This window comes from Erigeron canadensis, chromosome 8 (assembly GCF_010389155.1).
Source record: "Erigeron canadensis isolate Cc75 chromosome 8, C_canadensis_v1, whole genome shotgun sequence".
Classification (NCBI taxonomy): Eukaryota; Viridiplantae; Streptophyta; class Magnoliopsida; order Asterales; family Asteraceae; genus Erigeron; species Erigeron canadensis.
In genome coordinates this window covers 45,122,605-45,141,520 of record NC_057768.1, presented here as the reverse complement: position 1 = coordinate 45,141,520, position 18,916 = coordinate 45,122,605, and the positions used below count along the sequence as shown (strand labels likewise).

Sequence of the window (18,916 nt, the reverse complement as noted above, 5' to 3'; positions counted from 1 at the left end):
CAAATATGATATACTACTATCTTTCATGATTTGATTTACAAAAGATTTTATTTTTTTTTAAAGTGTGGATCATTTGTTCATAACAGGAGATCTAACTTACGTTGTTTTAACCGTATCCTCGCTAAATAGACCCCTTACCCTCAATACCTAGTAGGAGGAAAAACTCTCAACTAAACCGTACGAAAGCACGACATTTAATTGGGATAAAACCATGCCCTCTCTACAGGACTCAAACATGCTTCACTAGAGGACTTTATTGTGAAATTCTCTCAAATGACTTTCCCAGGTCTCAAACTAGAGACCTCCAGCATGTAAAGCTGGTGCTCAACCACTGAGCTATAGTTAGAAGTACACAAAAGATTTATCTTTTTTTTTTAAATGTGAATTTCGCTTGAGAACTTCTTGTCGCGATTCAACAGCGGGAGGTCTAACATACGTTGTCTTAGTCGGGTCCGCGTTAGAGAGCTCCCTCGAAGTAGAAATGCCTATTTCAAATACCCGATGGAAGAAAACCCCCTATTAATCCGCCCGAAGACAAGACGATTAATAAAGGTAAACTCTGCCCCCTCAGACTTGAATCTGGGTAAACCCAAGTCAAGCCTTCATAAAAAGGCTTCTTATGTACTTTTCAAGTCTTAAATTTGGGTACACAAAGGATTTATCTAAGGATTTTTTTTTTCATTTCTTTTGCAAGATTATTAAAATGTCGTTAAAAAGAAGTACGCTTGCAACGCATTTTTTTTATATATTTTTTGCCTATATTCTTGAGGATATGAATGGCATGCTCTATTATCTATATATATCTAAAAATTCTATCAATCAAGTGAAAAAATTGACGTATTATTGACGATTTATCGATGTGTATTTAATAGGATTAATTATTAATTGCTGAAATTTATTACATTAATGTTAATTTTTTTTGTTAATTCTAATATTTAATTAATGTTTAACGTAATAATAAATTTTTATAACTTTTGGTTTTCAAAAATGTTATCCAGCCGGATAATTTGAAGCCCAAATAAATATGTTATCTGTTTTGTGTAATGGCTTTAATTGAATTAAATGCTTGAGTCTTTCCATTTTTCTTAGAAAAAAGAAATTTTTAGTTCAGAGTCCATAAAAAAAATTATAAGCCTAAAAAACTCATCATTTAAAAACACTCATTAGAGAAATTAGAGAAGCCAATAAGTCTGTACGATTAGCACTCATCTTCTCCAACCCCTAATCTACAGCATCACGCACAAGGTTAGTCCTTCTTTTCTCATATGATTTATCTTCTTTTCATGCCTAATAGTGATACACTCATTCTTCGAATTATTTGAAGGATGTTTCATTTCCATTACCTCTATTTATTTAGCAATTCTTATTTGATCACCGATACTTCTGGATTCGTGTTTGGTTATTAGTTGTTACATGTTTGATAAATAGATTCTTCTTATGAATATTGCTTGATTCATCCAGGTAACCGATTTGGTCCAGAAACGATAGTGAAGATGATGTTGATACTTGCCCGAAGGTTGGTTTCTACCTATATCTATTATTCTATGTCTATATCTATATCTATATCTATATGCATTTATTTAATTGTTTTTTGATTGAATTTGATATAAAGCTTTAAACTGATGAATGATTGTTGCCCTGCTTTATTAAGCGCTAAAGGGAAAAAAAACAGAGTTTCTGTGTATTTATATGAAAACCCCATTATTTCCCTTCATTAATTGTTGCTGATATTGTACATTATATTGTGTTTTTGTGTTTATATTGTTAGTTTTAGGTGGGTGTGTTTTTCATTTCCAAGAAATTATTTGGGACAGATTTCATTTTTTTAATTTGTGTTTTTTCTAAGGTATATTATAAGTTAAGCTCATGTTGGTGTTCTTAGCACAAAATATATAGTGATATTTATGGGGAGATTTACGAGGTTGAATTTATTCGTTCTATCATTAGATCATGCTATTCACTTTTTGTTTGTTTTGATTATCGAATTTGTATGTTTAAAAAAATGATTTTAGGAGACCATCTTTCAGGTAATTTTTCACATTATTTCAAAAATCATTAGACGAATTCAGTAGTTCATTTCAATATAATAATTATACAAGATTCACTTAAAGATTGTCTATTCATTTTATATATTGAAGTTTTAAAGCTATATTATTTTGAATCTGTTACTTTGTTAATGTCTCATAGCCGAAAGAAATTGGAAAGAATAACTTTACCTAGAAGTGTACGGTCTGATGTAGAGGGTGAAGATAACACTTTGGCCAGTGGATATGATCATGTAACATTACATCGTCCACAGATTTATGCCTTCTTTCGTTTTTGGTGATGAAGGTTAGCTTAGATAACACAAGTATTTTTGAGATTAGGCATTTTTCAGTTGCTGCAATCAAGTAATTTTGTGATAACACAAGTACTTTGTGCAATCAAGTAATTTTGTGAGTATATATTCTTCTTTTAGTTTCCTCTTCCTTTTTTTCTCTAATTTTGGTCGAGGATTATTGCAGGACAAGTGGTTGCACACAAAGTGTTTAATGTTATGTCTCAAAGAAACAATGGTATGTGAACAAGGTAATATAATCAAAACGAAGGTAATATGAATCGTTTATTTTATGTTTTGCGAAAGTTCACTATTATTTGATATATTTTAATTATATAACATATAGATGTAAATTTAAGATCAGCTTACATTTTATGTTTAGCCTTCTAAGTTGTCGATTTCAATTACCTCTAAATTTTTATTTATTTTTTGCAGTATCTGAGATTGTTTTGTTGGTGTTTGATGTTATGTCTCAAAGAAATGGCTCTATGCGAAATAGGTAACTTTGATTGTTTTCGAAAAACTGTATGTTTGGATTTGGCCCATTCGAGTATTTAGTGATAAAACGGACCGAAATCGACCCTTCCGTAACTAAATCCATTAGAACGGCCAACTTTATTTGCAACATATACTTTGTTTTGTGTATCACAATCTCTTTATTAGACCTGTGTTTAATTAAATTTGATCAATAGTAATTCCAAAATGCAACAATGGTATATGATTCAATTTTTATCATTTCTCAAATGCTCATTTGAAATGGATCTTTTACCATGGTTGTTTGCAGATAAATTCAATGGGGCAAAAGTGTTGGACTACATTTTAGATTTTGGAAAAGCAGTGTACATGTTCCCGCAGCCATTGTTGGATGTGTTCTAGGTAGTACGGAGTATTTCACTTTTTAAGTATTATTGTTACTTCTTACTTTTAGTAAGATTATATTTACTGATGGATTATTTATTCTATTGCATTAACTGGCCCATTGAAAACGCTGGACTTCAACTCCGTCGTATTTTGGGTAAGATACTAAACCAAAGTACTGGATAAACTCACGCCCCTTTTAGTCGGGTCTTAAGTCAGATTACAATGGTTCTATTCAAAGTACACACTCATGTTTTTTTTGGACTTTCGGCCTATCCAAGATGATCTCTTGAAAGTATGGACTCATATTTGCCTTGACTTGAAACACATATTATAGATTTATGTTTGTAGTTAGTGTCAAATGTGATTTACTTTTTTAAAAATTAGCATCCATATTGGGTGAATTATTTTAATCGTAGCGAAAACTATTAAGTTATTTAATGAGTCTAAGTTTTTGAAAGCTTGATTACTAGGTTTCACATTTTGGTATACGTGCACCTTCTCACTTGCTTAAGTATGACTTTATGTTAGGTACCTTCAAAGCTGATGTTAAGATTGTCGATAATGAGACAATCAGTGTTGATGGATAGTTGATCAAGGTTGTTTGCAGTTGAGACCCTCTTCAGCTTCCATGGGATGAACTCGGTATTAAAATTATTATCCAGGTATGTCTAAACTTACTTGATCCATACATTGTATGTAGCATTAATCAGGTTCGGTCAAAATGATTATTTTTTAAAATTGGGTCAGGATGGTTTGGGTGGAGTCTGGGTTACAGATAAACACATAGATCTCATTTACTTTTAAAGTTTAAGTGATCGTAGTTCAACAAATGAAATTCATATATATTTTTGGAAACTTTTCTTGAGGATGAATTTCATGTGATTACTAGGGGATCGAAGTGTTTATGTATTTCATATATATTATGGAAACTTCATTACTACTGAAAATGCAACTAATATTTGTTTTTTTTTTAAAATAAACTTCTTGCCAGGCTTCCAAGTAGTGTCTGATCGCAAGAAGAATATTTTGGGTTGGAAAGCTTCAAACTGTGAGTACACATTGTCGATCTCTTTTGGCTAATAGTTGAACATTAGATTAAAACTGGCTAGTAACTACAATTAAAGGCAAGAGTTTGAATTCCTTGATTTCTGTTAATGATAACCACCATGTCAAATTAACTCATGCTATGTTCTAGGCAGCTTAAATTAAGGACAAGGTAATCTAACTTATATTATCTAATTATAGTTAATCTGAGTTCTTCACTATTGCATGGCCACTTAAAATATAACGCAAATTGACCTATTTTATTTCCCTTCCAACTTTTTGATTAGTTTTATGTTGGTGCTTTTAATAGGTGTATATGCACATATGTAACCAGAAAGGTCAATCTTTAAGCTCTGAAGAGCAATACAGTGTTTGTTACTTACAATCTTAATTAGTTATCAATTGTTGTTTTTATATATCAGTGTGGATGGAGTGTAGATGGCTGATAGATGATATACATATACCCTACAAAGGATGACATATTTTTTTGTATAATTGTTTAATTTATAAACTAAATGATAATCTAATGAATATTGTTAACAGTTAACGCAACGTTACACTTGAAAGCATATGTAAATATATTTTTTTTTCCCGGGGTTGAATATGATTGATGAATCCATTATATGTGCCCGTTTTCTTCAGTGATGTCTCACAATAGTCTTTGGGTAGAGACAAAAGCTGCTACCAGATAACTACTTGGGTACCCGTTTTTTCAAGTCATACACTTTGGTCTTTCAGTAGTGTTCTTTTATACCGCTTTCTATAGAAGAGATCGACGTGACCAATTTGACTTCAATCAATCATGAGATTAATGGTATGAAGGATTTGAACAGGTTTGAATATTAGGCATGCTATTCATGCTACAAGGGTGGTGGATTCAAAGAATGGATAACTATGTATTATGTTGTATTACTATAAGAATCACAAAACCACTGAAACATAAACCTTATCACATATGAAGTTGTTGGAGTGTTTTTATTAGTTAGAATGGTAATTAAATATGATGATACCTTATGCAATATTTTTAATAATAGAATTACTTCATATTAGTATATATATAGTTAAGCCAGTTTCAGATTATGAAGAAGATAACACACCCATGGTGACAGTAACCAAGACAGGTAACTTAGTTTCGATCATTTTTTTTATTTTGATTTCTTCTATTTGGTGGTTTAATTATCTTCCAAATATGTGTAACACCATATTTACCAAGCTTTATGCTTGAGGATTACAGAGAGTTGTTTAGTAATGACATTGGGGAATGCTTAACTTTGGAATATAAAGAGCATGGCTGGTACTTTTCCTATGTTTTTGTTAATCAAAAATGATGCTTTACTACATTTTATATTAGTAAATTACAACAGGGAGTTACCTTATTGAACTCTGAGGCGGATTTACAACCCTAGGAAAGTGGACCATTACTTCTTGAACTCATCACACCAGGTAGGTGTTTTACCCATTCTTATCTAAGTTGTAATTGTTGTCGTGAATGTCGACAGATTATGTATAAATTTTAAATCTAATTAGCCAAACTCCTTCAAATGTTGCTTTTGTTCCTAGACTATAAGAACTGGCTTCCTTTCACTTGACTGGTAGAAAAGACTATCGTTGTTTAGGCTTTGGCCACTACTCGCTCTTTTCCAACATTATTCATCCTATTCCTTATTGGGCAATGCAAGCTTTAGCTTGAATTGCTTACTCATATGGTAGTCATTGCAAAACTATGAATTTGGTATACGGGTTGGGTAAAAGGGTCTAAACAGGTTTGGTTAATTGCAATAAAGTGCGCTATTAGACGTCATGTTTTTTTTTGGGACAGATGAAGTATGTTCAATAAGCATATATGTTTATAAATGAATGTCATCGGTCATGGTTTTCTTAAAGTTAAGTTGCTTACTAAACGTATGACGTAATTAGCAAGTTGAGGCTTCAAAACTATTTACTGGTTGTGTGTAAAATACAATCACATATACATATACATATACTGATATTTTGGTGCATGTTTTTGGAGTGAAACATGATTCATTCTACAGCAAAGAATTAAAGATGATTAGAAGACCAACTTCAAGTTCACTTCAAAAAGTTTCTAACCTTTTCCTTGAAATTCTGACGTGGATATGAATATTTTTACAATATAAGCTCTCACAAAATCAATAAAGATTGAAACCTTATGTGAGTCATTCCTTTTTCCTTTATCGCACTTCCTGATATGCTTAAAGGTATGTCTAATCTTCTTGATTTTCTACATGAAAGGTGAATTCATGGTGTTTATACTTCAGAGCTTATGCAACCATGGAGGGAGTATTAGAGCTTATCAAATGGTTGCAACTTAGAATTCATAAGAAACCCTTGAGTTGTCTTTTTTTTTTAAACGGCCATGAGTTTATTAGAGTTTATTATTGTGTTCTTACAAACTTATGTAATGACTAAGGTTAGCCTTAAATGAATGTGTAATTTAAATAATTATCAAATCCGTGCATTGCACGGGGGATGCATTCTAGTTTAATTAATATCGTTTTCTCACGGAAAAAATCTGAGAAAAAGTTGGAAAAGTTAACGGGGCAACGTGATGAGCCAACCATATATTAGCACGAAGAGAACAAAAATTGATTAAGAATACATTAAAACATTTGAGGAATATGTGGTAAAAAATATATGGATAATGATGATTTTTTAAAGATGAAGTAATATAAAGATGATGTGAGGTTGATTTAGCAATGAGAAAGATGTGAAAAAATACTTTAGGTTGGTTAAAGCCTAAGGACTATAAGGTCATGGGTTCGAATTCTACAAAATGGATTTTCTCATATTTATTGAATTTTTTCTGAATTGTTGTATTGACATTATTCCCTGGTGAGGATATAAGCAGGTGGTACCATAATGCATAATGAAACTTTAGTGGTCCTTCAGTGATCCAAATTTGCCTTTAAAAAAATAACACTCCAATTATTCGTACAACGCAAGGCCGATCAGAACCCATGGTGGTTGGTGGCGGCATCCTAACATCAATACCATTAGCAATCAAGATTTAAGCAACTCATCCAATATGTCAAATATTTAATCGTATGTTGAAAAATGTTTATTTTGTTGGTTTTTGGTTCATTATAACAATTCAAACAAACTTTGTTCATGAATCATGACTGATTCTAATTATTATTTTAGCCCCCTCAAGTGATGCTTAAAGTTGGATTTGAATATGAAAACATGTTATTTACTAGACTAAGTTGATGATCGATGCTTATAACTATGAGGCGTGCATATATAAATTGTTTATTTATATGTGATTATTTATAGACACGCCTATATAGATTGTTTATTTATTTGTGATTATTTATAGAAATGTAAAGCATGTAATCATTTATTCCTTAAAAGGTGCTTATTCTTTAGTAATACTAGCACGTTACTCGCACAATGCGGCGGTGATCGTGGCGGCGATGATGTGGTGGCAGGTGCGATGGTTGGTGACAGATGAGGCGTTGATTTATGTATATTATTGATATAAAGGGTTAATGGAGATATTTTAAAAGATAAAGGATTAATAGTGTAACGTAATCGTTAATGTTAAGGGGTAGTGTAACTGAAAATATCTGAGTGCTAAGTGAAAATATTATAAGGGTAGTAGATTAAAATATTACATGGAAGAGCATTTTAGACATTTCCCCCTATGTAACTTTCAACATGAGAGTATTTTCTTTAATAAGTAGTATAGATGAACTAGTAAACAATATTTTATTGTCTACATATCAATCAGTATCATAGATGTCAAAACAGTATTAGAGATAAAGATGTAGTGTCAAAATTTACCAACATACCAATTTTTTGCAACATAATGGGTCACTTACAACTTATCATGTGACCTTCCAATCAAAGTGTCAAAATTTATCAAACTTTGTCAATATAAAAAGTGTGAGGAACTAATCAAAGTGTCAAAATTTATCAAACTTTGCCAATATATAAAGTGTGAGGAACGGATGAACCTGAATTATGTAAAAACCCAATTCACAAAAGATAGAAAAGATATGTTAAAAATAATAACTATGCAAGCTCCCATTTACTTCAATCGGCCAACTAGCTTAAAAAGTTAAAATATGTCAAGACCAAAAAACGCCAAAATATGTGGTATAAAGAAACCTATATGCCAAAATAAACGGATGTCGTCGTTTACACCCTCTTAACAACTTATTGAAAACAGTTTTTTGTGTTAGTTAAACACGATAATAATTGTTAGTACATGGCTGATGCGGAAATGTCCAGATTCACTGAACTGATTGACACCAGTGAACTGAGTAAATCTGTTGAACTGAAGAAGTCGTCTGAACTGAAGCCAGCTTCTGAACTGATAGGAGTTTCTCAGCTAAAAGAAGATTCTAAGTTGAAGCCCATTTTTGAGCTGACGAGGTTATCTGAACTAAAAGAAGATTCTGAACGAATAATGCCATCTGAGAAAACCATACTAATTCTGCCAGCAATAGCCCATTTCAGACAAGTCTTCACTGAGCCAATTCAGCTACCAGTTGTAACACTTCTCCAGTGGCAACTGTCTCCAGTTGCAGCCAGCAGTGACCCACCAGTTTAGTTTTCCACTGAAGTACTCCAGTGACCAGTTCCAGTCTAGTCTCCAGATGGATGCTCCAGATGTACGTCTCCAGTGGAAGTTCAGATTTCAGTACCAGTTGCCTTAATAAAGTTTGTTTTAGTCACATGTTTGTGGGCCCCCCCAATAAAGACGGAATGAGAGTTGTCGAAGATAATGACAAGGGGGGAGTGAGTGACAACGTTATTTCTTACGGTTTGCAGGCCTTCTTACAAAAGGAATCTTTCTAGAAGTTTTGTCTGTCCATTTCCTATTGGCCAAAAATTTAGTGATTGTTCTTTTCCCATGACAACATTTTATTTATTTTATTTCATTAATTCATAGGAGATAGTTTATGTGGATATAAATAGAGGCTTTATTTCTCATTGTAAAGTGAGTTATTGACTGAACTAAATGAAATTATGTAACACCCCAAGAATTTTTAAGGTAAAAGAAATTAACCCCTTTTTATAGTTTTGTCATTAAATTAATTTTCTAGTATTTTATTTTTGATTATGGGGTTAATTTAGTTGGAACTTTGGCGGATAGCGGGTATTATTACCCACAAATTTCAGTTGGGTCGTGGCAAGCCAGGGAAGTGCCAGCCAACTTCTTTTTCCTTGACTCACACTTCCACTTTGTTCTTCAACAATTCCTTCATGCAATTCTTCTACTTCATTTCAAATATTAAGGCAATTCTCTCTTTAATTCAAGAACAAGAACACCCATATTAATCATCACCATCAAATAATCTTCAATTAAGAATTCAAAAGCTAGGGTTTGTGGATTTGGTGGTGGTGGCCGAAAATTGAGAGAAGAAGGGGAAGAAATTGTAGCTTGAAAACCCTAATCTATTATCTTCCATTGATTGAGGTATTGATTTCCCTTAATTTAGTTTTCTTCTCTCTTTTGAATTTAGGGTTCATGAATAAACCAATTTGGGGGTTTTACTAGAAATTGAATTATGGCTAATTTTCCCCAATTCCTTAGTTAACCTAGTTGTCATTGAGTTATTTGATGTGTGGATTATGAAATTTATAAGTTTTATGTGATAATTTGAGTTTGTGAGAAAAGATGAAATTTTGCTAGTTATTGGAATATGGATGAAAATGGTAGGATGAACTACCTAATATTGTTGTTAAAGATGAAAGTAACTCAATGACAAATGAGTTAGGTTTAGAAAAGGCTAGTAATTGAGTATGACTAGGTTAAACTAGTCAATTTGTGAATGAAAGCTTGTGCATTTTATGATATGATCATAGGTTGAGCTTGTTGAGCATTATTGTTTAGCTTTGTTGTCTTTGTTGCGGAGGAGGTGAGTATATTTGCATACTTTTATGTTTATGTTGGATCAATTGACCACATCATGTTGAAGCCTTTTGTCCATGGTGGTTTTGACCATTTCATGTTGAAGTTTATTTGTCCATGTGTGGTAGTTGATGCGGCATTAGCCCATGTGGGGGCATAGTATTTGTTGAGGCCTAAGAACCTCCGGGGCCTAAGAACCCCGATAGTTGATCTATTGAGGCCTAAGAACCTCCGGTGGCCTAAGAACCCTGATAGATGATCATGATTATGTTGTTTAGCCTATATAGATCCATATATGTGATGTTAGCGTGCAAGGTAAATATGTAAATGTGACATGACGATGCCATAGATTACATGGGAAAGTCCTTGTACCTTGCCCTCCATCGTATTCGTAAATGTATGCAAGTATATTCACTAAGCCTTTGCTTATGTTTTAGTTGTTTACTATTTTATATGTAGTTCCGGAAGAAGGAACTAGTGTGGTTGATATTGAAAGATTTGATAGAGCTTGAAGTGGTATTTTGCAAGATTTAAAGGTATTAGGTCATTCATTGATGAATGGCTAGTTTTGGCTTTTAGAGGCTTAGAAGTCCCTCCCCCTTTGGCTCTTGATACTTTTCGTTTTGTTGGTCTTGTTTTGGTCAAATTGTGTAAATGGGCAAGTGTAAGTTTCAGCAAGTTGTGAAGTTGTATTTGGACAAAAATAGCGTCAAATGGGTAAACGACCCGTTCTTTGTGTTCAAGGGTTTTGAAACTAGACTAAATCGTAATTATGTATACAACGTGTTTGTAATGTTGTTGGTAATCTCTGGAAAGTGTTTGGTAAAGTTCGTTTTGAAATTTGAAGGTCACAAGTTCGATTTAGTGTCAAAAATGTTTTAGGGTTGCTGATGTGCTGCCCACTACGGCGCAGTGGGGGTGATTTTACCCACTGCGGCGCAGTGGTTTTCCTCGACCTGAATTGATGTTCTTCCCACTGCGGCGCAGTGGGAGGGTGTCGAGCCCACTGCGGTGCAGTGCAGTGGGGCTTTGTCCCTTTATTTGTCGAGGCTTTCCACTGCGGCGCAGTGGGGTGTAAAAAAAAATATTTCAGTATTTCGGTTTATCGAGTCTAGTCCTTTCAAATTAATAGAGCAACCTCTATTTGTTATCCAAAATCTTCATTTACCTTTATAGACCTCCGATCTTGGTGGTTTGGAGTGATCCCTTTATCTATATTTGTGGTGGCTAGACTTTTATCAAATATAGTGGTGAGATCCAAAATCTTCGAGTCCTTTATCTGTGTTTGTGGTGGATAGACCTTTATTAAACATAGTGATGGATTGGAATGTTTACGTTATCCTTGATTCCCGTGACTCATTCTTTACGAATGGATTGTTTTATCTTGTATTTGTTGTCTATAACTTTTTATTTCCAGTTCGTTGTTTTTGCGCATCAAGGGCATTATTGAAAACTCGAAAAGGGTTTAGGGCTTTGGAAATCTCACTCATTACCGCCCATTCCTTCCTCCTCATCGATTTATCACCGCCTCAGGTATGTTAACTTTTTATTTTATTTATTCAAATTTCTCCAATTTCAATGATCTGATCTCACTATTAGTGTTATAGATATTTTCACAAAGAGCGTGAATTGCAATGCTGGGAATAAATTTATTCAAGCGAAATCCAGACATCATACGCGAATCTCAACGACGTCGTTTTGCTAATGTTGAAATTGTCGATAAAATTATTCAACTTTATGAAAACTGGAAAACTCATCAGTTTGAGCTTGAGCAGTTCCGAAAAGATTTCAATAAGATTAATAAACAAGTTGCCAAACTACGAATAGCCGGACAGGATGCGAGTTCCTTGATCAAAGATACCGAGGAAAACAAACAATTTACTGCAAAGAAAGAGGTGCAGGTGCTGGAAGCTCGAACTGCATTGCTTTCGAATCTTGATTTGGTTGGAAATATCGTTCATGATTCCGTTCCGGTTAGCAACGATGAGGTGCGTATTGTATTTTTTTTTTTTTTTTCCCGTTTATGTTGTGTTTGTTTGATGTCTTGATTTGGAGCCCTTGACGTGTTAGTTGTAGTTATCTGCAAGCTTGAAAATGTTGTTAGTTTTGAAATTTTTGGACACTTGAAAATTAAAAATCGTGGTTAGGATCAGGAGAAAGGCCTACTTATGGTATAAAATGTAGGAAAGGTTACGGATATTTCAGTTCAAAAAAGCTCCCTATGGTAACCGGAACAGGGGAAACTTTCTATATTTAGTTGTTTACCCATTTAGGTGTCTCGTGCAACTTTTTGCACCTTTTTTTTTTACTTGATGCAACAATTGTTTTATCGGCATGAAGGTTTAAAAAGGGGATTTGGAGAAAAGTTTTCTTATGGTAGAAAGTATAGGAAAGATTCTCGATCCGACACGTGTCTAATCAAGTTTTTCACCCCTTTGATGTAACAATAAATTTTGATGCATCAAGTTGTGAAAAAAGGTCCACCAGTCATCTATCAGATAAAAATTTCTTGCTATCATTTCTAGCATAAGAAGACTTTTCTTCTGAACCTGCCACTCGAATCCATTCTTTTTTGGTATGTTAAAACTGCTAGGTGTTTGAATATTGAGTTAATGTTTTGCTTAACCTAAGAACGAATTTAGGCAGATAATGAGATAGTTCGGAGTTGGGGGGAGAAGAGGGAGGCAACAAAACTGAGAAATCATGTGGAGCTTGTTGATCTTCTTGGAATTGCGGATATGAAAAGAGGCGCTAATGTTGCCGGTGGTAGAGGGTACTATTTGAAAGGAGACGGGGTTCATCTCAATCAAGCTCTTGTTAATTTTGGGTTAAATTTTTTGGAAGAAAAGGGTTACACGCTGTTGCAAACACCGTTCTTCATGAGGAAAGATGTCATGGCTAAGTGTGCTCAATTAGCACAATTTGATGAAGAACTTTATAAAGTAACTGGTGAGGGAGATGATAAATATTTGATTGCTACTGCTGAACAACCGCTTTGTGCTTATCATATGGATGAGTGGATCCCTCCAATACAATTACCATTAAAATATGCCGCATATTCCTCTTGCTTTCGTAAAGAAGCTGGTACACATGGTCGTGACACTCTTGGGATTTATCGTGTTCATCAGTTTGAGAAACTGGAACAGTTCTGTATAACGGGCCCAAACGGTAACGATTCCTGGGACATGCATGAGGAAATGATCAAAAATGCCGAGGAGTTTTATCAGATGTTGAAAATTCCTTATCAGATAGTGAATATTGTTTCTGGTGCGTTAAATGATGCTGCTGCTAAGAAGTATGATCTCGAAGCATGGTTTCCGGCATCTAGCACTTACAGAGAGCTTGTGTCGTGCTCAAACTGCACCGATTACCAATCAAGAAAGTTGGAGATCAGATGTGGACAAAAGAAGGTTGGTTATGTGGCTTTTGTTATAGCTTATATCTGTATAGTAATCCATTTGATTAACAGGAATGTTGACTTTAAGATATATTGACTTTTGCAGAGTAATGAGGAGACCAAGCAGTATTGTCATCTGTTGAATTCTACCCTCACGGCAACAGAAAGGACTATTTGTTGCATTCTTGAGAACTACCAGAAGGAAGATGGTGTTGAAGTGCCAACAGTTTTACAGAGATATATGGGTGGCAAGACTTTTCTGCCTTTCCAAAATCCTTCAACAAACAAAACAAAAGAGAAGAAGTCAAAGGCGTAGATCGCACCAATTTTCATACTTAAATTGAAGGTTAGATACCTATGCATTTATTCCATGCCAATCTAGGGATATCTTCATAATGCAAAATTTGCAAATAACTTATTGAGTCAGATTTGAATGAAGTTTGACTGTCATCTTGGCCGGAGGAAGTATTATGAAAGTCCCTATTATTTTCTACATTATTGCTCCCATCTATTAAGTGTATGGGTGTGAAGAAAACAAACAAACAAAAAAAAGAAACAAAACCCAAGTAGCATGTGGTTAATAAGGATCCCGGCAGGAAAGATAGATAGAGTATGTGATAATAGCTTAATTCGAATAGCAGTTGGGCATCTAAATGACACCACAACATGATGAGAAAAAACAGCAGAAATTTTGAGAGGTAACTGAGAATGAATACCTTAGTTGGCAGCTCAAGTTTTTAGACCAAATGAAGAGAATGCAGGAAGCCCATACACACTTTATCTTTTAGTACTCTAAAAGCCGATTTGAAAAGAAGATCATGAAATTTAAGATACTAAAACTTCCGTAACTTATTCAGAATTAGCTAGCAAGCCCTCTGCCCTTGGAGCATCGACTTTCCTTGCATCTCTATGACAGTTGTGAAGAATTGTAGAATTTCCGTTAAGCCCTTGTTATTTTCTGCGCCTGTCTTTGTTTCAACCATGCTTGCTTCTTGTAATTTGCAGTGCCTTTTATCTTGTTTGGCGGCCCTATATCATATGTTTCCCGGTCCCCAATTTCAAGGCAAGGGAAGATTGCATACGCCGAACCTGGCTAATTCGCTGCTTATTTGAGTGTTAACTTTAATAATCCCTGCAAGCAATTTTAAAAGTTTGTGGTCTACAACCGATCTAACTTGGTTTCTACAAATGACCTTCTTAAGGTTTGTTTTTTTGTTTAAACAAGCATGAACAAGGGTATTACCTGCATTATCTTCATATATCGACTTGTAACTTGATCCTAAACACCTGATACTCATGATAAGGCTGATCACTTGATGCTTCTTATAGTCTTATTAGAGGTTTGTGTGGGATTCTGTGAAGTTACTCTAGGTTCAGTTGTGTCCTCAATATTATTGTTATGTTTATATCTTCATTCATTATTGTACTCTGAACTCTGAAGATAATAGGCAAATATCACAGAACCATGTTTTTCATTGCAGATAATCTGTAAATCAGATTATTAAGCTACATAATTATCTCAATCATATGTTTGACAACCAATTGACTACCTAGTGTTTCATGATTCCAAGTTACATGCTTTAGTTCTCTCATGATGACTTATTGTTAGTATAACTCCGTTGGACTTTGACGACGGTCTTTATTTGTTGATTTGAAAGAAGATTATACTATAGCCGATAAATGTATAGTGGTGCATGGCCTTCTTAAGTCGAATACAAGAAGAGTTTGATGTGATGGAAGTTTTTAATTTATGATAAAGTGTAGCTTCTGAATGCTGTCAAAAGCATGGGTCAAGTATGCTTATGTAAATATCAACGTGTAGATTCAATAATCAATTAGATCACGAATACTCCAACGATGGGTAGAGAAAGGCCTACGGGATGATTGAACACTTCATATGATATCGAATGTGACATGTATGACAAATGCGGTGCACACGAGTGGCTACAATGCTTCCGGTATCAGTATTACAACTGAGATTGTAGAGGATGCACAACACATCATAACAAACTCATGCGGATTTTATAAATTTTTGCAAATATCTTGACAGTGGATGGTTTTGGTCTAAATAAAAATTTTTTGAACCGCAATCTAATTCATTGATTCAGGCATAATGTAATCTTACAATTTGTGCTGGTAAAATAAATAAATAAAAATAGATCGTGTAATCTATAATTTGAACTGACTTGATAAGATACTGCACTAAAGAGGTGGATGAGTGAAACAGGTGTATGGCTCATATGAAACGCCTTAAAAATCCCTTAAACACAAACCCATAATATGTGATGGGTTCTATATTATAATCTCACACACATTTTGGGTTAAGAAATCGTTAAATAACTAATTTGTCCACCTAGTAGTAAAATAAAAATAAAAGATTATAAAAAAAGAAAATAATAAAAGAAGAAAACTTTGCTGCCTCTCGGATACCACTTGTTTTCTGGGTAAGATGTTTTTGCCTGTTTATCTCTTTCTATACATTACATACATACATACATACATGCATAAAGTGATAAAAATCAATAGTCAATAAAAATCATCAAAATCTATAAAAACAAGAATGAGTTCACAAATACTACCAACAGCAATCACATCACAATCTCAGAAAACCAGAATACAACACACACTCACACAAAGAGTACATATACCATCTTATATATACAAACACCCAGCAGCAATCTTACTTGAACTCTGCACTTCCATTTCAGAGCTTCATCAAATAATCCCCTTAATCATCAAAAACAATTTTTACAACCAACATCTTTTTCAAACTAAGCTAGTCAGCTTGTTTGTCAAGTACAACAGTCTACACGAGGCTCTTCGTGTTTTCGAATCCATCGAAGAGAAAAATGATGCAATGTATCATACCATACTTAAAGGGTATGCTCAAAATAGGAACTTTTTTGATGGGTTGTCGTTTTTTCGTAGAATGGTGGAAGATGGTGTGACACCTGTTGTGTATAATTTTACTTATTTGTTGAAAGGTATTGGGGAGAATGGGTTGGTTAAGATAGGGAAAATGGTTCATGGGCTGATTGTTTTGAATGGGCATCAGGAAGATGTTTATGCTATGACTTGTGTTGTTAATATGTATGCGAAATGCGGGTTTATTGATGATGCATATAATGTGTTTGTTAAATTGAGTGAAAGAGATTTGGTTAGTTGGAATACAATTGTTGCAGGTTATGCTCAGAATGGGTTTGCTGGGAGAGCTATGGAGTTGGTAATGGAAATGGGATGTGAAGGGTTGAGGCCAGATCAGGTGACAGTTATTTCGGTTTTGCCTGCTGTTGGGAATGTTGGGGATTTGAGAATTGGGAAAGCGATTCATGGGTATGTGTTTAGGTCTGGGTTTGAACATCATGGAAATGTTTGTACTGCTTTGGTTGATATGTATTTGAAGTGTGGTTCTTTAAGGACGGGGCGAGTTATATTTGATAAGTTGAGTGTTAAGAGTGTGGTTTCATGGAATATTATGATTGATGGGTATGCGCAGAATGGTGATTATGCAGAAGCGTTAATGCTTTTTGAAAAGATGTTGGATGATGGAGTTAAACCAACTGGTGTGACCATTATGGCTGCTCTTAATGCGTGTGCTGATTCAGGTGATCTTGTACGTGGGGGATTTGTTCACAGGTTAGTTGGTCAATTAGGACTAGAGACTGATGTTTCGGTTATGAACTCTTTGATCTCCATGTATTGTAAATGTAAACGGGTCGACCTTGCTACTGAAATATTCAAAAAGTTGAAAGGAAAAACTCTTGTCTCGTGGAATGCAATGATACTTGGGTATGCACAAAATGGTCGTGTAATTGAGGCTTTGAATCATTTTCGTCTCATGAAATTGCAAAATATTAAGCCTGATTCGTTCACCATGGTGAGCATCATTACAGCTGTTACTGAGTTATCAGTTATACGTCAAGCAAAATGGATCCATGGTGTTGTCATCCGAGCTTGTTTGGATAAAAATGTCTTTGTGAAAACCGCTCTTGTGGACATGTATGCTAAATGTGGAGCGATTAGTACTGCTAGAAAGCTATTTGATTTAATGAATGAAAGACATGTAACGACATGGAATGCTATGATTGATGGGTATGGGACACATGGATATGGAATGGAAGCTATAAAACTGTTCAAAAAAATGGAAAATGGAGCTATAAAACCAAACAATATTACGTTTTTGTGTACTATCTCGGCCTGCAGCCATTCAGGATTTGTGGAAGAGGGTCGTAGGTTCTTCTCCATCATGAAAGAAGACTATGCAATTGAGCCTACAATGGATCACTACGGCGCCATGGTGGACTTACTTGGCAGATCAGGTAAGCTCAATGAGGCCTGGGAATTCATTCAAAACATGCCTGTTGAGCCACAGATTAATGTTTTTGGTGCAATGTTGGGTGCTTGCAAGATTCATAAAAATGTTGAATTAGGGGAAATGGCTGCAAAAAGGTTGTTCGAATTAAATCCTAATGATGGTGGGTATTATGTACTTCTTGCAAATATATACGCTACAGCCTCAATGTGGGACAAAGTGGCGGAAATCAGGAGCGAAATGGAAAAAAGAGGGATACGGAAAACACCTGGATATAGTTCAGTTGATTTGGAAAATGAGGTTCATACTTTTTATTCAGGAAGCTCGTGGCATTTTTGTTCTAAGGAGATATATGGTTTTCTTGAAACATTGATTGATAGGATTAAGGTTGCTGGTTATGTACCTAATAATGATTTGATACATGATGCTGAAGATGATCTGCAAGAACAAATGGTGAGTACTCATAGTGAGAAACTTGCTATTGCTTTTGGACTTCTTAATACCCGCCCGGGTACAACTATTCACATTAGAAAAAACCTTCGGGTGTGTAGTGATTGTCATAATGCTACCAAGTTTATATCACTTGTGGAGAAAAGAGAGATTATTGTTCGTGATTTGCACCGGTTTCATCATTTTAAGAACGGAATTTGTTCATGTGGAGATTACTGGTGAGTTGGGTTTTGCATCAATGGATGATCCTGACTGACTTGCTTCAAAAGAAGACAGTACACTAACATGATTACTAGCAACACTTTTGAACCGTGCCTATTTGTGCAGCTCTTGGGAATAGATATGATGATCTCTGTAAAATCATGACAATTGATTGGAGAAATCTTCATGTCCAGCTATTCTTTTTTTTCAAACAATCCGTTCTGGAAATTGTGTACTTTTCATTTTGGTAGTATGTGCTACTAAATTCACAATGTGTGGTATAAGGTTGAACTGATCAGGTCCAGTGTTTAATTGAACTGCAAAAGTGTTTCTTTTGTGAATCTTGTGTGAAGTGCGACCTGACTTATGATTATCAATATTCGATAACATTGTTCTACTATCATAGAACTCTCAGATGGAGGTCATCAGATAGATTGATAGTTTAGAAACACT

At 34.6% G+C, this 18,916-nt stretch overlaps 2 protein-coding genes across 4 annotated transcripts; both read left to right on the top strand.

Moving 5' to 3' along the window:
• The first annotated feature begins 11,515 nt into the window (after positions 1-11,515).
• On the top strand, positions 11,516-15,009 carry LOC122609835 (serine--tRNA ligase-like). 3 transcript variants are annotated; one of them, XM_043782785.1, is made up of 5 exons: positions 11,516-11,636; positions 11,711-12,091; positions 12,746-13,513; positions 13,607-13,846; positions 14,506-15,009. In XM_043782785.1, the coding sequence occupies exons 2-4, from the start codon at positions 11,738-11,740 to the stop codon at positions 13,814-13,816; spliced, it is 1,332 nt and encodes a 443-aa protein (XP_043638720.1). In that variant the 5' UTR covers positions 11,516-11,636; positions 11,711-11,737; the 3' UTR covers positions 13,817-13,846; positions 14,506-15,009. The 3 variants fall into 3 exon arrangements, with proteins under 3 accessions (XP_043638720.1, XP_043638718.1, XP_043638719.1); XM_043782783.1 differs by having other exon boundaries at positions 13,607-15,009; XM_043782784.1 differs by having other exon boundaries at positions 11,703-12,091; positions 13,607-15,009.
• Positions 15,010-15,890: 881 nt separating this feature from the next.
• LOC122579264 (pentatricopeptide repeat-containing protein At1g11290, chloroplastic) lies at positions 15,891-18,804 on the top strand. The gene has a single exon (XM_043751395.1). It carries the CDS (start codon positions 16,061-16,063, stop codon positions 18,482-18,484), a length of 2,424 nt encoding a protein of 807 aa, XP_043607330.1. The 5' UTR covers positions 15,891-16,060; the 3' UTR covers positions 18,485-18,804.
• Positions 18,805-18,916: the final 112 nt, after the last annotated feature.